General features: G+C 42.8%; 1 protein-coding gene across 9 annotated transcripts in view; it reads left to right on the top strand.

Annotated features, from left to right (window-relative positions):
- The window catches only part of CASK (calcium/calmodulin dependent serine protein kinase), a 319,197-nt gene that overhangs the window by 97,758 nt on the left and 199,142 nt on the right, over positions 1-22,297 (top strand). For all 9 annotated transcript variants that reach the window (XM_077294801.1, XM_077294805.1, XM_077294804.1 and 6 more), the window contains exons 3-5: positions 2,800-2,905; positions 17,185-17,262; positions 21,498-21,570. In XM_077294801.1, the coding sequence (XP_077150916.1) occupies positions 2,800-2,905; positions 17,185-17,262; positions 21,498-21,570 (257 nt within the window). The remainder of the gene's footprint in view (positions 1-2,799; positions 2,906-17,184; positions 17,263-21,497; positions 21,571-22,297) is intronic.

Below are 22,297 nucleotides of genomic sequence, written 5' to 3'. Positions count from 1 at the left end.
ACTTGAATCTCTAAAATCGACCATAAATGCTCAATAATGTTGAGGTCTGGGGATTGTGGGGGCCAGATGAGATGCTCAACTTCATTAGAATGTTCCTCGTGCCATGCTTTAATGATTCTAGCTGTATGAATTGGTGCATTACCATCCTGAAAGATGGCGTTCCCCTCTGGGAACAGTGCTTGAACCATTGGATGCACTTGGTCGCCCAAAATGCCTAAATCATCTCAGCTGTTAATTCTTCCATGAAGGGATATCATTGGCCCAGCGGATCTCCATGAAATAGCACCCCAGATCATCACAGAACCTCTGCCATGTTTTACGGTTGGGAGAAGGCAGTCTGGATGGAATGCTTCTTTCAGCTGTCTCCAAAGGTACACTCAGCCGGAGGTCGGAAATAGGGTAAACGATGATTCGTCTGAGAATATCAAGTTTCCACTGCTCGAGGGACCAATTCTGGAGGTTTCTACACCACTCTAAACGCTTGGAAACATTTGTCATTGAGAGCAGCGGTTTTTCTAGTTGCAGCTCTTCCGTGGAATCCAGATTTGTGCAGCTCCCGATGAACAGTTTTCATGGAAACTGGGTTCTGTAGGTGTTCATTGAGCTCAGCAGTGATTTTCGGAGCCGTTGTCTTGCGATCCTCTCTCACAATTCGCTTTAGAGTCCGACGGTCTCTCTCAGTCAACTTTTGACTTTCGGACGGGCCTGTGCTTTGCTGCAGACGTTTTTCCTTCTCTTTCAAATGCAGTCATTACTTTGGAGACAGTACCTCTTGACACGCCAAGCATTCGGGCACTTTCTGTTACACTAGCGCCTGCGATACGAGCACCAACAATTTGGCCTCTTTGAAAATCCAAGAGGTCTGCCATTGGTATCAGGTTCTCATCAATGTTCTTACAATTATGCAAAAATAAAGTTAATTTACATACACATAACACAAATAATCAACTGCAAAATATTACCATATCTCACGGTTTGCATGTTTATCACATGTTCGAAGATTATGATGCCAAAACGTTAGGTGTTTCCATTATTTTGTCCAACCCGTGTATATGTATGTATGTATGTGTGTGTGTGTGTATATGTATGTATATGTGTATGTATGTATATATATGTATATGTGTGTATATATAGGTATATGTGTATATATATGTATATGTGTATATATAGGTATATGTGTGTATATATAGGTATATGTGTGTATATATATGTGTATATATATGTATATGTGTATATATAGGTATATGTGTGTATATATAGGTATATGTGTGTATATATATGTGTATATATATGTATATGTGTATATATATATATATATATATATGTGTGTATATATATATATATATATATATATATATATATATATGTATATGTGTGTATATGTGTATATATATGTATATGTGTATATATGTATGTGTATATGTGTGTGTGTATATATATATATATATATATATATATATATATATATATATATCACATCTCATTGACCAGCGACGCTCCCGATCCAAGTGTGACAGGCGGGTCGGAATACAGAGCCATCGGCCATTCTTTGCACTGTTTCCATTAAAATGGTCGTCTGCCTGTGCCCGAAGTCTAGAGCTTATTCATTGATCCCCACTTCCTTTCATTCTCATCTTCTCTACTTTACTAATAAACTCAAAATATTCTCAAATATTACTGCAGCCACTGTAAGTAAATGTGATTTATTCCTCCTGGTAGCCTCTGGCATTCAGTCATGGTGTACTTAGTGAGCGACAGCTGTAACCACTGCCCGGCACTGGCATGACACCGGCTCATCAGTGCAGAGAGGGCTGTCGGCCAATGCCGGGACGTGGCTACAGCTTCTGCTCACTATGGACTGAGTGGTGGCTGAAGACGCACCTCTGACTGAAAGCCCGAGGCCTCCTCCTTTCTAGGTCGCAGTCAGATGGCCGTAATAAATCTGAGATCTGAACACCGTGCACAGACTGGCCTGTGGCTCTCCCTACCGGAGCGTGACTTCTTGATGTAGTTCTATGCAGCTGTTACGCTCGGGGTAGGCGAGCTACTGGCCGGTCCATGCACTGCGTTCCATCTGACAGCTGTATGAATATTATCTAAAGGGATTCCTCACTGCAACTCTCCTCCTATTGAACTAAATAGGAGCCAAGCTGCAATTCTCAGCAACAGCCACTAGTTGGTGTATGGAGCCAAAACCTGATGACTGTGCCAGTTGTCTAATCCTAATGAATCTGATATTAATCTGTGTTAAAGGAGTAGTCCGAAATCTAACTAAATTTTAATTCTAAATCCCTATTTAGTGCCATGATCTAAGCTATTTTCTAATACACTTGCATTAAAAGTGCCCTACCGTTCTCTAACTACACTATATCTTACTGCTCTTCTATTTTTTCCTAGTAGCTGTGTAGTGATGCTTCATTTGAGAATCCCAGTCCATGCAGGAATACTTAAATGAAGCGTTCACACCTCCCCACCCCTTCAATAGAATCATTTAAACCGTATCGGCTATAGTGGGATGTTAGGATTTCTTTAAAAAAAAAACTAAACACCCATTACGTTGGTGTGAATAGTAGTTCTTGCCTTGTGTCAGGTGGAGTGAATACTCTATCCCCCTCCTGATATAATACTGTGACCTTACACTTTCCAAAGTCTCTATATAGAGGACCTGATATTTCTCTGTACGGAGAGGGTTGTTGACCTTCTTTGTTTTCACCCTGAAGTTTGAGGTCCACCAGGCAGAGAACATGCAATACCGGCAAAGTTTTCTTGTGACCTGATCCCTTCCTCTTGTCCTTGCAGATTTGAAGCGAGAAGCCAGCATATGTCACATGCTGAAGCATCCCCACATCGTGGAGCTCCTGGAGACGTACAGCTCGGATGGCATGCTCTACATGGTTTTCGAATTGTAAGTTTGTGAAGTTTAATGAACATATTTTTCAGGTCTTCTCACCTGCCTTACTCAGTCCTTCCATTACCAGAGATTGATGCAGAAACTGGAACGTGGATGTTTTTAGGAAATCTCCCATGGACTGCACCACGTAGCTCCCTACAGCACCATTATGGGAGGAGACCTAGTAATGGTTTAGTTTAGTGCTCCTGTCTCCATCTGATATAGATTTGGGGTGTTGTGCAAACATATCGTTTCCAAATGTCAGGGCTGTATTAACAGGTTAGATGGTTAGTGTTTTGGTGATTATTTTCTATGAGCTTTGTTTAGGGGTTTGATGCTGTAAAGTCTAACTTTTTATACAGACTCTTGGTCCCACACATCTACACAGTTGTCGAAAGTGGCTGTTTTTAGCAAGTGTTTTTCTCTAGCTTTCTTCATAAAAGACTAGGTGTGAATGATGACTGTGGATATATAGTACATTTTGTAATTAATGCTGTGTACATGTTGTCAGATCCCTGCTAGACAAAGAACATGTAGCTTTCACCCACTTGTCCTGCTCCTTCAGATATTAGGGGACATTTGTTAATGAAGTATTCAAAACTGGAATATTGGCTTAAATATACAGCTGACTTAAAAAGTATGCACACCCATAAAAACATGCCAGGTTTTGCATCCTGTAAAAAAAAAAAAAAAAAAAATTTGCTTCATTTTCCGAGACTTGTAGAGAGTCTCTATTTTTCATGTTCTGTGGTTGGGTGACTGCTTATTTTTTGCGTGCTGTGCTGACGTTTTTAATGATGCCATGCTGGTATAGATACAATCTTTTGATAGCCCGTTGGATTGGATTTTAATGCAATGTTGCTGCGACTAAAAAAACGTAATTCTGGCGCGTTTTTGACTTTTTTTTTTTTTTTTCTTTCGCTACACCGTTTACCGATCGGATTAATTCATTTTTATTTTTTAATAGATTTGGTATCGCTGTGTTAAGATTGGGCAATTCTGAAGAGATAAAAATGAATTAAGCCGATCGGTAAACGGTGTAGCGAAAGAAAAAAAGTTTTTATGATTACAAAATACAAAAAATATAAAAAAGTTCAACTCACCCCCCATTCAAAATAAAAAATGAAATTAAAAAAACACATTTGGTATCACCGTGTTCAGAGTTGTCCAATGTTTTTTATTTAATTTATTTAATTTTTTATTTTGAATGGGGGTGAGTTGAACATTTGTATTTTTTTTTTTTTTTTTTACCTCTCACTTTCTTTAATAGTATCCATGGGAGATTAGAAGCTGCAGTTGTCTGATCGGCTGTGCTACATACAGGCGATGATCAGATCGCCTGTGTGTAGCAGAAATGCTCACTTACTATGAGCTCCAACCACTGGGCAGCGCTCATAGCAATCCGACAATGACAACCACCAAGGTCTGCTGCAGACCTTGGGTTGTTATACCAACCTATCTGCAACCCGCGGTCATGTTATATGGGCAGGATTATTGATGTGCTCTCGGCACGATCGCATTATATGCCCCTTTCAGAGATTGACAGCAGCATTTTACAGGTTAACAGCTGAGTGGATGGTGATTCCACCCGCGGCTGTTAGAGGCACATATCAGCTGTTCAAAACAGCCAACGTGTGCCAGGAACATACGGCTCATGTCGTCAAGGGGTTAAGGATAGAACATTTTTTATGTCTTTTTTTTTTTTTAAATATGACAAACGTCTAGCTTTTTAACAGGGGTGAATAGATTTTTTACATTCACTTTGAGATGGTTAGACAAGATCAGGCAGGCAAGAATCTGTGCATCTCGCTATTACTTTAGGCTAAGTGCACACGTTGCAGAATTGCCCCAGAAATTTCCGTGGCAATTCTGCATCCCTGTCGCTGGTATAACGCCTGCAGAGTTGGTTTGCGTATTCCCACTAAACATTAGCGTTTTACAAGCGTCTTTAGCTTGCAGAATGCTGCTAGGAAAACTAATTGACAGGTTGGTCACACTTGTCAAACATAGTGTTTGACAAATGTGACCAACTTTTTACTATTAATGCTGCCTACGCAGCATCAATAGTAAAAAATAGAATGTTAAAAAAAAAACAACGTGATATTCTCACCTTCCGACGGCCCCCGCAGCCTTCCTGATCCTCGCGATGCTCTCGGCAGCTCCCATTCCCAGTAATACCTCGCGGCAATAACCCCAGATCACGTAGCATCACGCGAGACCGCTTTGTCATCACAGGTCATTGCCGCAAGGCTTTACTGGGAACGGGAGCATCGCGAGGAGTGGGAAGGCTGCGGGGGCCGCCGGAAGGTGAGAATATCACTATTTTTTTTTCCCTTCACCATGACAGCACCGTACGTGAGAGATGGCATCCGCCCCCAGGAACAGGAAACCTGCAGCAGAGATAAAAGAAGGGGGGGCACCTCTCTCCTCAATTTTGGTTTCCTGTTCCTGCAGGTGGATGCCTGCGGCAGAGCTCTTACCTCCAGAGGGATCTCCCTCTGATGATTGCCGGTCTGGAGGCTGAGGTCCGCGGCGGGGACAGCCGTACTTGGCGGCATCTCGTACGGTGCTGTCAGGGCGAAGGGCTGCTGCGTGCCGCGCGCCTCATCCCCCCGCTGGACTCCCCGGCGTCCGCTCTGGGCATGAGGCTGGTCCGGGGAAAAGGGGGCGTGTCCTTCACTGACGCTGGCGCCGAAGTGGAAGGTGACGTCACACGCCGGGGGAGCCGGTGTGCTGGACACTTCCGGGCGGAAGTTGCTCCAGAGGCGCGCCCACCGCTCCCACCATATAATAAGGGGAAAGTGAACGCGGGACTGCCTGCTAAAATGGCTAAGCCAGCGACGGATCATGACACACTGGCGGTGCCTGCACCCAGGATGAGTGAGGAGACACAAGCTACCGGGGTACCCAGGGTCCTGGAGGGGTGAGTGCCTTTGTAAGGCGAATCACACATTCTGATGTCCTTTACACTGTCTTTTAGGGAAGGAAAGCTACCTCCAAACAGAAGAATAGGGTTTGTGCGCTTTGCAAAGAAACACTCCCTAGACTGTACAGGAAGAAAATCTGCCAGCCCTGTATTGATAAAACTGCGGCAGAAGAGTCTTCTTCCCTATTACAAAATATAAAATCGATTATACGGGAGGAAGTTAAAACAACTGTTAAAGAACAGTTAAAACACCATTCAACAAAAGCAGTCCCGCCTCCCCCAACAAGTGTACAGGGGTCTGATATAGATTCAGGAGAAGAAGCGGGAGAATTAACCCCTTCTGATGCCTCAGACCTGGACTCCTCGGATAAGGAGTATGGCCGCCCTTATTTTCAATCTGAAGATATCGGGAAACTGCTCAAACTTGTTAGGGCGACCATGGGGGTAGAAACCCCTAGAGCGCCACGATCAATTCAGGACACTATGTTCAGCAATTTGGAGGGGAAAAAGCGTAAATGTTTTCCTTTCCATGATAATATCTTGAATTTAATCAAGAGAGTGGAAAAAACCCAATAAAGAGATATCTGTCCCTCAGGCATTGAAGCGCAAATATCCCTTTGATGAAGAGGTCTTTGAAAAGTGGGAAAAGGCTCCTAAATTGGATGCAGCCATTGCTAGTACCTCTAAGGGAGTAGCGTTACCATTTGAGGACATGGGAGCCCTAAAAGATCCCCTTGACAAGAAAGCGGATGCTTACCTGAAATCAGCTTGGGAGGCAGCGACATGGTCGTTTAAATCCGGGGTGGCCACCACTTGCACAGCACGTGTTATGGTTAAGTGGTTAGAGGAACTGAGTGACCAGATTAAAACCAAATGCCCGAGAGAGAGACTACTTGAGGCATTACCCTCCCTACGGGGCGTGGCAAGATTCCTAGCGGATGCTTCGATTGATTGTCAGAGGTGCCGCTCGTGCATGTGCTTTATCCAACTCAGGATGTAGAGCATTATGGCTGAAAAATTGGACGGCTGACTTCCAATCTAAAGTTAAACTCTGTGGGGTACCCTGTGAAGGACAATATCTTTTTGGTAAAGCCTTAGATGAGATCCTAGAGAAAGCATCGGATAAGAAGAAACGTTTCCGCCTCCTTCCTTTCCTAGGCGCCGATGAGAGACCTCTCGTTCATCCTTTCGTGGGTACGGATATAGAGGAGGCCGTGGCCGTTAAGACGATAGGTCTGTACGGGGCAGACCTTGGAAAGAGAGGAAAGAGAGAGGATTCCTCTTCAATAAGCCTCTCCCCAAACCTGACCCCAAACATCAATGACGCCAAGATCCCAGTGGGGGGGAAGACTCCGATTGTTCGTCCACCAGTGGGCAGCATTATCAGCTTCTCAATGGGTAACCAGCTTAGTATCGGAAGGTCTAAGGTTCAAATTCTCCAGCCCCCCCGCCAAATCACATGATAATGACCCGGGTGGGGGGAAAAAATCAGGCCACGCTAGAGAGAGAGGTTCATCTCCTCATGCATAAAGAAGTCCTAATAAGAGTACCCCACCAGGAGATAGGGAAAGGTTTCTACAGCACCTTGTTCCTTATGCCAAAACCAGACGGCTCGCTAAGAACCATATTCAACTTGAAAGCACTAAACCGCTATATTCAAGTAGAGAGTTTCAAAATGGAGACTCTAAGAAAGGCCATAAAAGTACTCGACCCGGACTGTTACATGGCAGTAATAGATCTAACAGATGCTTACTACCATGTGCCAATTGCTGGCCAACACCAACAATACCTAAGACTAGTGGTAAACATTGCAAAAATTCCCACCCATCTGCATTATCAATGCCTTCCCTTTGGGGTAACTATAGCTCCCCGTATATTTACAAAAATCATTTCCGAAGTAGCATCTTTCATCAGAAAGGAAGACCTAATACTGGTACCCTATCTGGACGGTTTTCTGGTAGTAGCAAACAGCAAGGAAAATTGCAAAAAAGCAGTCGCAAGAGTAATGGAGGTATGACCAAACTAGGCTGGATTATAAACGTAAAGAAATCAAAACTGATCCCAGCTCAAACTCAAGAATTCCTCGGGATTGTATAGGATTCGGTCAAGCAGGAGTGTGTCCTCCCGCAGAGGAAAATCCAAGCTATTCAACAGAAGATACAACTGTTCCACTAGGACGGCCCATTTCACTGCGGAATGCAATGTCGCTCTTAGGTGTCCTAACTGCAACAATTCCAGCGACCCGGTGGGCACAAAGCCACACGAGAGAATTACAATGGCAGATACTAGCCAAGCAAACGAAGAATCCATACAACTTGAATCGGAAAATTCTTCTATCTTCAAGAGTTCAAGACTCATTAGAATGGTGGCTGAGAACAAATAATTTAAGCAACACAGTGCCTTGGTCAGTGCGGAATCCAGTAATCCTAACTACCGATGCGAGCCCGTGGGGGTGGGGAGCACACCTGGAGGATCAGGTCCTACAAGGTCAATGGGAGGCCTCAATGAGAGCAGCATCTTCAAATCTAAAAGAACTGATGGCGGTGAGGCAAGCACTTCTACATATAAGAGAAAAGATACAAGGAAGACATGTGGTAGTGTTGTCCGACAAAAACACAGCGATAGCTTATATAAATCGGCAAGGGGGGGGCACAAGATCAGCATCCCTTATGGCAAAGGCCAAAGAACTGTTCATATGGGCCGAGAACAACCTTCTTTCCTTAGCGGAAACATACTTAAGAGGGTCAGAGAATCAAATAGCCGATTTCTTAAGCCGTCACATATTACATCAAGGAGAGTGGTCCCTGAACCAAGGAATATTTGGGAAAATCTGTGCCAGCTGGGGCATTCCAGAATTAGACTTGTTTGCCACAGAAGAAAATCGGAAGGTGAGGAAGTTAAAATCTCTGAACCCAAGAGAAAACCCGGAGGGAGTGGATGCGCTTTCATCTTCATCAACTTTCATCCAGCATATGCGTTTCCCCTGATACCGTTAATCCCGACAGTCCTCAAGAAAATTCGGGAAGACAAGGCACGAGTAATCCTTATAGCTACCTTTTGTCCAAAAAGGGCATGGTTCACGTGGCTCAGACGCATGTCTATCTCGGACCCGTGGATCCTTCCGGATACGCCAGATCTCCTACACCAGGGACTAGTACAACACTCCCAAGTACACAGGCTACATCTCACCGCCTGGAACTTGAGAGGGGGCTCCTGTTAGCAAAAGGATTCTCAAACTCTTTAGTGACCACATTGCTTGCTAGCAGGAAAAAGGTCACATCAGAAAAATACCAGAAAATCTGGCAGAAATTCCTGAAATTCTCGGGGTGACAATTGTCCGAATCGAGCCAAGAAATTCCGGTAAAAGAAATTCTAGAATTTCTTCAAAAAGGGTTAGAAAGGGGGCTATCTACTAGCACCTTGAAGGTGCAAGTCTCCGCCCTGGGTGCGCTGTTTGATCAAAAACTTGCTGACCACCCTTGGGTCTATAGGTTCATCCGAGCCTCCTTTACATCCAGACCCTCAAAATTATTACCTAAGGTGGCTCCCTGGGATCTAAATTTAGTTTTAAATGCCCTGTTTCCCCCTTTGAGCCTCTCGCTTCCATTTCAATAAAAGCCTTAACCCTGAAAACGGTCCTCCTGGTTGCCTTAACTTCAGCCCGACGTACCTGCGAGCTGCAAGCTATTTCGGTAAACCCCCCTTACACTACCTTTCAGGATGACAAAGTGATTATTAAAACTGACCCGGCTTTCCTTCCAAAGGTCAACTCAAAATTTCATAGAGACCAGGAAATAATTTTGCCCTCATTTTGTCCTCAACCAAAATCCCAGGGAGAACAAACCTTCCATTGTCTTGATGTCAGACGCTGCCTGCTTCAATACATAGAAGCCACAAAATCTTGGCGTCAGTCATCAGCCCTTTTTGTCGCCTTCCAGGGGACAAACGGGAAAAAAAGGCCTCAAAGGCAACTATTGCACGGTGGTTGCGTACAGCTATTTCACTTTCATATTCCTCTTCTGGCCATGTTCCCCCACAGGGTGTTACGGCTCACTCCACGCGTGCTGTTGCCACATCCTGGGTGGAAAGGGCGAACGCTTCGGTGGAACAGATTTGTAGAGCGGCAGTATGGTCTTCACCTTCCACCTTCTTCCGACATTATAGGCTAGACTTAGGTCTATCAAACTTGTCTTTTGGGAGAAAGGTACTATCTGCTGTTGTCCCACCCTAGGAGTCTTTCTATTTCTTCCTCTTGCGTACGGTGCTGTCATGGTGAAGGGAAAAAATGATAATTACTTACCGGTAATTTGATTTTCCAGAACCATGACAGCACCGCATTAATTCCCACCCTATCTTGGTGATGGTTGTGTGATTCACAAAAAGAAAAAAATAAATTAATTAATTAAAAAAAAAAAAAAAAAAAAATATATATATATATATATATATATATATATATATATATATATATATATATATATATATATATATAAAACAAAATAATGGAAACGCCTAACATTTTGGCATAATAATCTTCGAACATGTTATAAACATGCAAACAGTGACATATGGTAATGTTTTGTAGTTGATTATTTGTGATATGTGTATGTAAATTAACTGTTTGCTTTGCTGAATTGTAAGTACATTGATGAGAACCTGATACCAATGGCAGACCTCTCGGATTTTCAAAGAGGCCAAATTATTGGTGCTCGTATGGCAGGCGCTAGTGTAACAGAAAGTGCCCGAATGCTTGGCGTGTCAAGAGGTACTGTCTCCAAAGTAATGACTGCGTTTGAAAGAGAAGGAAAAACGTCCGCAGCAAAGCACAGGTCCGGCCGAAAGTCGCAGTTGACTGAGCGAGACCGTCGGACTCTAAAGCGAATTGTGAGAGAGGATTACTTAGCCCCATGAGGGAAGTAAGCGGATCAATGCATTCCTATGTGTGCGGAATGAATGAACATGCTGTGTTTTTTTTACGGAATGCGATTCTGCTGCGGAATAAAACGCAGCATGTGCACAAAAAATACGGAATGCATTAAAAATGATGGGATGGTTATGTAAGCGTTTTTTAGGGTTTTTTTCGGCGGATAACGGCCAAAAAAACATTAAAAAAAGCTAATAATCCTCAACTTGTGCACAAGGCCTCACACTAAGACGAAGTACCCACAGTCAATATTTGCTGTGTTTATGATGCTGCAGCATTTCTGCACCAATTGGCTAATTAGGGTATGTTCTCACATTATTTTTGCTTCAAGAAAACTGCAGTGTTTTACTGTTCCAGCAAAGTGAATGAGACTTCTGAGATCTCATGCACTTGTTGCTTGTTTTTCCTTGCGGCTTTGAAGCAGTGCCAGATCAGCAACATGACAATACTTGTAGTGTTTTTTTATCCATTCTAATAAATGTTGAAAAAATGCATCAAAACTGCCCATAGTTTGTGCAGCACTTTTCCTCATAAAACTTTAGTATTTGTGATAGATTTTTTTGTAGGCAAATACTAAACCTGTACATGCCCTTAAGGCCTCTTTCACACTTCCGTTTTTTGCCATCCGTCGCAATCCATCGTTTTGGTAAAAAAAAGGATCCTGCAAATGTGCCCGCAGGATGCGTTTTTTTGCCATAGACTTTTATTGACGACGGATGGCTACACGTCGCATCCGCCGTGCAACAGATGAGTCGTGTTTTTGCGGACCGTCATGATGAAAAAACTCCGCCCCCTCCTCCCCGGGCTTCAGAATGGGCAGCGGATGCATCGGTAAACTGCATCCGCTGCCCACGTTGTGCACAATTTTGCACAACGTTCGTCGGGCCGACGGTTTGCGACGGCCACTTGAAAGAGGCCTAAGATTGCTTGTTTTGTGTTATTTATTTCATTTGATTTTTTTTTTTTTTAAACGTTGAATTTTCCATGTTCCTTTTACCATAAGCTTATAAGAAAAGGCTGTAAAAAAAACTTGTGTACTTACAGCGAGTGAAACTTTGATGTGTTGCAGAATTAAAAATTGCACCGCAAGTCAGTATATTCTGCGATAAAAGGGAGAAGAGAAAAAGCCCAGTGGACATGACATTTATATAAATCCCATCCACTTTTGCTGAAATTCCAATACACTGTTTTTTTAGTGCAAAAAATAAACCAAAAAAATCACAAAGGGAACTTCACCCTACACCTTTCTGCTTGATTGATCTACTCAAGCATTTTGGGCTTCAATTATGGTGCCTGACATTTGATATGTCACAAATTTTAAGACCATTCCTGGACCCTTCCCCTTTAACCCCTTTGTGACCTCCGCCGTACTTGTACTGTGAATGTCGCATCTCTTCCTTTGATGTGGGCTCCGGCGGTGAGCCCACATCAAAGCCGAGACATGTCAGCTGTTTTGTACAGCTGACATGTGCCCACAATAGCTATTAACTAGTTAAATGCTGTTGTCAAACGCTGACAGCGGCATTTAACACGCACTTCCGGCAATCCGGCCAGAAATGTGCTCACCGATGACCCCCATCACGTGATCGGGGATCATCAGTGCGTTGGCATAACAACCAGAGGTCACCTGAAGACCTCTATGGTTGTTGATGACAGATTGCTATGAGCGCCACCTATTGGTCGGCGCTCATAGCAATGTTGTATTTCATCTACATAGGTGCGATCGAAGCATCGCTCCTATGTAGCAGAGCCGATCAAGTTGTGGCAGCTTCTAACCTCCCATGGAGGCTATTGAAGCATGGCAATAGTTGAAAAGAAAAATATATATATATATCTACTATATAATTGTCTAAGGGTCACTTCCGTCTTTGTCTGTCTTTCTGTCTGTCACGGAAATCCCAAGTCGCTGATTGGTCGTGGCCGTTTTGCTGCGACCAATCAGCGACGGGCACAGTCCGGCAGCAAAATGGCTGCTCCTTACTCCCTGCAGTCAGTGCCCGCTCTATAATCCCCCCAAGCAGTGCTCACAAAGGGTTAATGGCAGCGTTAATGGACCGCGTTATGCCGCGGTGTAACGCACACCGTTAACGCTGCTATTAACCCTGTGTGACCAACTTTTTACTATTGATGCTGCTTATGCAGCATCAATAGTAAAAAGATCTAATGTTAAAAATAATAATAATAATAATAATAAAAAAATCATTATATACTCACCTTCCGTGGGCCCCCGCATCCAGCCGAGGCCTGTGACGCTCCGGTGACCGGTCTATGCATTGCGGTCTCGCGAGATGATGACGTAGCAGTCTCGCGAGACCGCTACGTCATCATCTCGCGAGACCGCAATGCACTCTTGGGACCGGAGCGTCGCGAGGAGCATCAGTAAACTCCTGGGCTGGATCCGGGGGCCGACGGAGGGTGAGTATATAACTATTTTTTTATTTTAATTCTTTTTTAACAGGGATATGGTGCCCACATTGCTATATACTACGTGGGCTGTGTTAGATACTGCGTAGGCTGTGTTATATACTACATCGCTGTGCTATATACTATATGGGCTGTGCTATATACTATATGGGCTGTGCTATATACTACGTGGCTGTGGTATATATTACGTGGCTGGACAATATATTACGTGTCTGTGCTATGTACTGCGTGTCTGTGCTATGTACTGCGTGTCTGTGCTATGTACTGCGTGTCTGTGCTATGTACTGCGTGTCTGTGCTATGTACTGCGTGTCTGTGCTATGTACTGCGTGTCTGTGCTATGTACTGCGTGTCTGTGCTATGAACTGCGTGTCTGTGCTATGTACTGCGTGTCTGTGCTATGTACTGCGTGTCTGTGCTATGTACTGCGTGTCTGTGCTATGTACTGCGTGTCTGTGCTATGTACTGCGTGTCTGTGCTATATACTACGTGGCAATTTGAACCACGCTTCGCTAATTGGTCGCAGCTGGCGGAATCCTGTGTGTAAATTGCATTATTCTGAAAACTTCATAAATACTACATACATACTCTAGAATAATACCCGATGCGTTAGAATCGGGCCACCATCGTGTGTGTGTGTGTATGTGTATATATATGTATGTATAATCTCTATATCACCCCCCCTTTCACCCCATTTAAAATAAAACAATAAAAAAATCAAACCTACACATATTTGGTATCGCCACGTTCAGAATCGCCTGATCTTTCAATAAAAAAAGGATTAACCTGATCGCTAAACGGCGTAGCAATAAAAACAAATTCAAAACGGCAGAATTACGTTTTTTGGTTGCCACGACATTGCATTAAAATGCAATAACGGGCGATCAAAAGAACGTATCTGCACCGAAATGGTATCCTTAAAAACGCCAGCTCTGCACGCAAAAAATAAGCCCTCACATGGGCATATTGACGGGAAAATAAAGTAATGGCTCTGGGAAGAAGGGGAGAGAAACGAAAACGCAAAAAAGAAAAAAAGGCAGGGTCTCTAAGGGGTTAAGTTTAATTTCAAAACTTGTCTAAGCACATAATAATAAATCTGGTGAATGGCTTCTATGCCAGTTTTGTAGTGGAAATTGAACCTCCGTTATGGCTCATTTTGCTTTGTTTATCACCTCCTGTGTGTCCTAACAGAAACTGAATTGCCAGATTGTAGCTGGGAAATTGTTGTCCTCGCACATTTGTGTGTGGCGTTGTACGTGCAGCGATCTTACCCTTGCCCAAAAGGTGGCAGGCTTCGTCTTTCAATCCAGTAATGTAGAGAACCCACATGTACAAATGGGATTAAAGACAGTAGTATGTGCTGAACCAGATTTTGTGTGTAGCTGAAAGTTGAGCCTCTCTGCGGTGGATATTTTATCCTCAGCGGGCACTTTCCGAGTAATCACAGAATAAATCTTTAGTCATTGCTAATAAATTGCAATAGGATTAGGTTAGTGCCGCATGGTGGCATCACATCTGCTGTTGTCAGTGATTGGCAGTGTCATGTGACCACTGCAATTGGCAACAGAGCGCCAAACCTGATGGCTTTTTGGCTGCAAGTTGCTAGTGGGTCTGCCATCATAGATCATAAGTCAAGTGTGGCTGCAACTTGCTTATGAACAGTTCTGTAACTGTAAAATAGCTGAGGCACGTTCCCACCATGAGTTTTTGACGCTGCAGAATTTCTGTAAGCATTCCGCACCTTGGTTCACTTGCATTTTTTCCTTGTTTTTTACATGCGTTTTTGATGCGTGCATTTTTGTTTCATTAATACACAGGCAGTAGAGCAAACAGGAAGTTGCCCAAAGCAAAGCGTTTAACACTAAAACACGTATAAATCACAAAAAATATGAAAGCTATAGCTAGATAGATGGTAGAAATATATTAGAATAGATAGCTATCCTGTAGATATATAAATTCACGATCCCCCTACATATAATAAGCTTGCAGCAGTTAGTGCCTTTCATCTGGCACTAAAGGGTGTTTAGCCTGGTTTAACCCGATAAATAAAAAAAGTTGGCTCCACCCTATTTTTATTTTTTTTTAATTTTTTTTGATAACCAGCAAAGGTAAAGCAGACAGCTGTAAGCTGATCTTATCCATCTGGGAAGGTCCCCAGTTAGAAGTCAAGGTACTCAAATAGACGAATGCCACCGCATGGTGTGTCTTGACACCATATGGTATCGGCCTCCTGATGAGCCGGAAAGGCGTTGAGGCATTGGAAGGCGCGTGGCATTCGTCCAGATGAGTACCTTGATTTCTAACCTTAAATCTTGACACTCTGCTGTTTGAGAGTTTTCAGTTTCAATTGATCTATATGTATTTCACTAGGTTCCGTGTATCTATCAGGGTATCTCCTTGGTTATAAATACTGTGGTTAAGGTATTGAATCATATGCCTTGATTTACCTATGTCTAGTACCAGTGGTTCCTTTATTGTGTATGGGGACATTAGATTGGCTATAGGGTGCATCTAGGGAATTTTAGGGGTAGTCATCATTGAGTGGGGGCACCAAAACGCTCCCCCCTACAATGCCAACCTCCGCCTTTAGGAATCCCTAGTGCTGTGTCTGTGCTTTTTCTTCCTAACCCATACCAAGGTTGGCTGTTTTGTTTTTTTCACAGTGTGTTTTTTTGTGGTGTGTACGGTACCACCTGTGGTGGGTTTTAAATGAGAATAAATAAAGATTATCTTTTTTTTTTTTTTTTAACGTTAATAAGCATTTACTCCAAGAAAATTGGCAGCTATATTCATCTAAATTTGCAGAAATCAAGTGGCTCCCACAAAATCTGAGACCTGTATTGCTGATTTTCATCTTGCACTCATCTCAATGTTTGACAAGTGTATAGATCCATGAAAAAAAATCCAACACACTTAAATGCCATCTGAGTGCAGTCTGTTTTTCAGACTGGTCAATGTCTGAGATTTATCAGTTTTTCTTGGATGAAAAAAAAATAAAATTCCACCTTTTCAGACATCACTCTAACCAAAATCAGTGATGCAAGTAGTAGTGTTTTTCTCGTACATTTAAACAATGCCCTTGCTTGGGAGTACATTGCCTGTGATTTAACTTCTTTATGTAAGCAGTTGCCAGTGGGTAGTCCGTGTTTTTTCAGGACCTGCACTGATATCCATGGTCCGTGCAGGGAAGAGTGAAGAGGCGCTATCTAATGACTGGCTTATGTGCTGACCTGGCCATTGACTATAATGATGCAGACTGAGTCTCTGTCCACCTGCAATATGGACGAAAATGCAGAAGAACGCATGCTGTGACTGCGTCTGCATCATTAGTCAGTTGCCCTGTCTGCACATACTACAGAGTCCAGTTTTGCGAGGGAGGGATTTCGGATACAAGCCCCAATGGGGCCACTGAATGTGGGATAAAACACTGTGGACCCAGCCTTGCTGGAACTGCTAACAGAGTGGCTACAAAAACTTCAAATTGGGAAGATAAACTCTGCCCTGTGCTACATTGTATAAACCTCCAGAATGTATCTATGGAATCTGCAGGAAAAATAAATTTGCATTTCTAGCTGCCCGTTTTCTGTGTTCTTCTGTGTGAATGCTTCACAACCCCTAGTGTGTGTGTTGCCATTTGATTTGTTTGTTTTATTGTTTAAAGCGACTGTTTTTGTTTTTTTTGTTTGTTTTTTTTTTAAATCTCCCCCTCTTCATTCCACGCTTCATAAGTAGATTTGATTGCTTTGCTAAAAGTGCCGTCAGCTCAAATTATATCTCTGTATTTAGGGGAAATGAATTGCTTTAAAAATGGAACATGAATAACAATTGAGAGACACTTTGTAATGGGTCTCGCTGCGTTTGTTGCTCCAGATTAGGTCATTTTGGTCATAGAGATTTTTGTTTTTTCTTTTCTTGTCTTGATAACTTGATAGTCCCTTTACAACTTGCGGTAATTGATGAAATATTCACCTCTGGTATGTGTTTAGTCTAATTAACACTCCGTTTTCGCCTTCTCTCGTTGCAGTATGGATGGAGCCGACTTGTGCTTTGAAATTGTGAAGCGAGCGGATGCTGGATTTGTGTACAGTGAAGCGGTTGCCAGGTATGTGACTAACATATACAGAAAGGAGGTGTTGTACACTCAGTATATTGTGCATGTGAGCCCGCAACAATCTCCATCCATCCAAACACCAGGTTATCAATTTCTAAAATGAAAACTCCAAGGAAGCAATCCAGGAACATCTATTTTATCTTCTGGACCAATTGTGCGTACCATACATCAGATAAATAGCAGTGCTGTTCATTTTCACAGAATGATTACTGGTAGGCTTTGTTCCATTGTCCCGTTCTGCCAAGTGACCCACACCTTAACCTGAATCGTACGGACTTCGGTCTGCTCTGGAGAAACTAGATCTCTATGGATTTCTGAGACTGACTTCCAGTTTACACAGAATACTGAAGAAGGCGGCCAATAAATCAGAAATAAAGCACTCTGCAAAAAAGCCTTGGTCTTGGTTATTACTGCTGACTACAGAGTTTCCCCAAATGTAAAGGTAATAAGCCTCATCATAATGTGGTATTTATGGTAAACGTCTGCTTCATTATTCTGTCTGATAGAAATAATCACCCACACAAGTGTGCTTACGGAATACCAACACATGGATGTGCCAAGTAGCCATCTGTGCGCACATTAGAACCTTTCCACGTCTGTAAGATGGTGATTTTCTCTTTAACCACTTTATAAAGAAGGGTTATTGCAGAAAATGTAACTGTGGTGAAGACCTTCTCCATAATCATTGGCGTAGTCTCGTGTGTTTTGTTCTAACCAGCTTTACATCTAGGTGTATTGTTAATTTCCAGTGCGTGAACATATAATTGTTTCATGTATTGCTTGTAAAGGTTTTGCTTCATGATGCAGGTAAAGAGCTGATGCTGAAATTCTCTATTCAGCATTTTTTAAGCTTAAGGTGTAATCACTGAAGAATTATGAGTTCAGTAGGTTATTCCCAGCAGCACTGCACTGGAGTGGATATTTCTAAAGGCTGCTCTGCACTTTATTTTGGCTTATTTATGCTGCTACGTTATGGGTCCTTAAAGAGCACCTGTCATTTGTTTGTGCCCAGAATGGCTGCTACCGCCGTCCTGTATGGCTCCACTTTCTAGCAAAAGGTTGGGTCTGAACGTCCAGATTGTGAGATCTCTGCGTTCAGAGCTTGATCCCACAACTTTCAACGGCCAACCTCATGCTTTTAATTAAAACACAGCTGCTGCCAGTCTGTTATGGCTGTGTTTAAAGGGAACCTGTCAGCAGATTTTGCCGCTATAAGATGCGGCTACTGCCTTATCTACCGCATTCTATAATGCTGTAGACAAGCCCCCGGTCCGACCTGCAAGTGAAGAAACTAAGTTATATTATACTGGGGGGTGGGGGTGGTCCTGCGCGGTCTGCTTCGATGGGTGTCGCAGGTCCGGAACTGGCACCTCCCATCTTGTGAGGCTGCCCTCCTGCTTCTTCATCGCTCCCCGGCATCGGCGTTCCTGCGCAGGCGTACTGATATGCCCTGTTGAGGGCAGACCAAAGTACTGCAGTGCTCAGGCGCTGGGAAAGGTCAGAGAGGCCCAGCGCCTGCGCACTGCAGTACTTTACTCTGCCGTCCACAGGGCATATCAGTACGCCTGCGCAGGAACGCGAGGGCGGCGTCACAAGAAGATGGGAGGCGCCGGATCCGGACCTGCGACACCAATCGAACCAGACCGCACAGGACCACCACCCACACCCCCTGGTGAGTATAATATAACTTATTTTTCTTCACAGCAGGTCAGACCGGGGGCTTTTCTACAGCATTATAGAATGCTGTAGGTAAGCCCTGAAAGACGGTGGCCGTATCTTATAGCGGCAAAATCTTCTGACCAGTTCCCTTTAATGTTGCTGATCCGTAATGTCCATGTAGAGGATCCACCAACTTTTGGGAATCTGTAGAAGAGACCTTGTTTCAGACATGTTTGAATCTGATCAAGAGCATGCCTAGAAGGATTCAGACAGTGTTGAAAGCCAAAAGTGGATTTACAAAGTACCAATAAAATAATAAGTTAAAATTTAGATTTTTAGGAGCGAAACAGTAACAATGCAGTGACATGACAAGAATCTGCCTAACTTATCAATAATACGAAATAATTGCAAGTCAAATTTATGTATGAGATAGCCAAGATTTTCTATAAAATGATGGTTCTCACCTTCCAAGCAGAAGGGGATGGTGAGAAATGCAGTCTGAAAGTCAAAAGTTCAAAACATGGTTACCCATTTGCTAGTCAATATACAGGTTTTTTTTTTTAATCTACTAATTAATTCCATATCCATAGAAGATGATCCTGTAATACAAACCCCAAATGCTGCCACACAAGATCCGTGCTTGCAGCTCTTCAATGCAATTTCTTGTGCTCATTCTTCAGTGTTCTAGAACTGCTTTTCCCCTAAGGCTATGTGCAGATAATCAGGAACTGCTGCTGGTTTAGTGCTGCGTATTTATGCAGAGTCAAACCCAAAGCATCCAGATGTTACAGCATAGTTGATGGGATTTCTAGAAATCCCATGTCCACTATGTGTCCACAGACGCCTGCCGATCACCCTCGGATACTGACATGTGGCGCGTCTTTCCAGACAGCAGCATGTCTATTTCTCTTGTGGAGATGCAAGTCTCTGCAAGAGAAATTTCACCAGTACAATGTATTGAATGCGTTAATTTCGCACAGTTCAATGAACACATGCGGATTTACCTGCGTTCAGACGGCAGCTATTTGGACGTAGCGAACATATGCTGTGTCCAAAGCACTGCAACTTCCGGATCGTGGGCACCCGACCTTACAATGGTTACATTTGGAAATGTTTTAGATAAATTCATCCTTCCATAATGTCCCTCCTCTTAGGCTTGGAGTTAAATGTTACCACTATTACCATTGTAAAATGTTCTATAATTCCCAAGGAAATGGATTGGAATGCAAACATCTCTTATGAATGCTGCATTGGCAGCCAAGATGCAATTTATTACAGATGTAATTTAAAAGGAGGTTAGTGACAATCTAGAAATGCAATGTGAAATATCTGCAGCTCCTCTTGTATAACAGAAGCAGTGTATCCTGACACTCGCAGCTGACCATGACAAGTGGCCGAATTTAATAAAACCTTTTCTCTTCAATTGTGAAACTGGCTTGAATTTTGGGTATCGTGGGGAACCCTGTTTTGAGACGTGTGTGTATGTGCGCGCACACTTATTTCCCATAGACTTTTTCTATATTGGATGTATTCCTTCTGCATGCTGCAAGTGACTTTGTGAATATAGCACACTGCTGAATGCACTAGCTCTCGTGTATGATCCTAGCTTCATTCCTGTACTGATTTTTCCCTTCTAACTCCTATGAGGGACCACATCTCCCTACTGCCTTTTGACACTGATAATAGTGTCTGAGTTTGCGCTTTCCCCTTCACAAGTCAGTGGTGGGTTCTTTATCTCTCACAGCCCATGTAATTTCCTCATCTATACTTCTGAGGTGTGATCTACCCTCCCTAAAGACTTCGATGCTTTCCTTTCTCTACACTTTGATATGCCTATAATACCGCTTGTTGATGATGCCATGTTTGTGTGCTGCAGATCTGTCAATAGCAGCCGTGAACAAGGTCACTTCAGACGCCTTGTGCAATCCAGCCTTTCCTGATAATGTCAATAGCAGAAGGCATGCAAGTACTTCGGCCATTATGGACAAATACGTCTTCACAGTTTTTAATTCAATAGCATTTTAAAAATCCATAAACTTAGTCCATACAAAAGTTGTCACAGGGAGATTCACTAACCAACAGGTGCCGGGCATACATTTGTCCTTAATCATGGTACCATGCGGTGAATGTCCCAGTAACCCTTTTTTGTATGGACTAAGTTTAAAGATTTTAAAATGGTGAAGACTTTTATTTATTTATTTTTTTTTTTTTTAACCCATACTAGCTGAACTCTTTGCATCTCAAAAGCCGCAGGACACTTACCGATGTGAGGGAATATATAGCCTCTACTTTAGCAAACTCGTTGTAAATTGTTGAACTCTGTGTAGAAAACTGCTTTAATAATGAAGATAAATCAATGTTCATATATTTTAGTTTTCCAGCCGAGCTTTTATCTCACGTTTCAGTATCCTCTTGCTTTTGTTCAGTAGGAGCTTTTCCTGTTTCCAGCCAGCAGATGACCACCTCTATTGATCGTATGGGTGATATTTGGTTGCAAGATGCAGCTACTGTAACTATAGTCCGTCCTGACCTGGCTTTTATATTCCTTGTTTGTTTTATCGTTACAGTCACTACATGCGACAGATTCTAGAAGCTCTGCGTTACTGTCACGATAATAATATCATTCACAGAGATGTAAAGGTAAGAGGGTTAACATTTACAAAAAACTCAGATATTCTGTTGTGGGCATTCAGTTAAATGATTTCCATCACACGAATTGTATTTTATTTAGACATTTGACTACTTCTTTATTCTCTCAACTTTTTTTTTTTTTTAAATATTGTTTACTGCTCGTTGCCAAGGGAATGGACAGATCATGCTTTCAAGTTAGAAACTCTTTCCTCTAAGCTTCACTTAGGCTGTAGACTATAGATCTTAATCCTGGTCACCTCTCCAGCCCCAGGGCTGTACTGAAGCTGTGGAGGCAAGTAGTGTGGCCCACGAAGCCGTGATGCAGGGGAGCCGTGCACTTCTGCTTCAGAAGTTGTGAGCCCTTTATCAACCTGTCAACATTAAGTTTGCTTTTCTAAAAGGTCTAGAGTGGGATAGTGTGTGCCCTCATTGGCAGTAATTTGGCTAAGATTCCTACATAACATTTTGGACCAGCTGCATTGCAAGTTAGAGGTTAGACTCCTTTCCTTTCACTATCCTCTATAGACGGTAAGAATTGTATCTTTTTGACAAATGTTTTTGTCTGTAACACATTAAAAAATACACTTAGATGTGCCAAAGAAATGTATTTTTTTTTTAACCCTCTGAAACTAAGTGTCAAGGTGACAGACTGTTGGAGTAGCACATGTAACACTTGGCAATGACACATTTACTGGTGGTCAGACAGGTCAGTGCTGGAGGACTGATGAAGCTGTGG

Source organism: Ranitomeya variabilis, chromosome 3 (assembly GCF_051348905.1).
Source record: "Ranitomeya variabilis isolate aRanVar5 chromosome 3, aRanVar5.hap1, whole genome shotgun sequence".
NCBI classification, from domain to species: Eukaryota; Metazoa; Chordata; class Amphibia; order Anura; family Dendrobatidae; genus Ranitomeya; species Ranitomeya variabilis.
The sequence above is the reverse complement of the archived record's forward strand: the minus strand, read 5'-3'. Positions and strand labels throughout refer to the sequence as shown.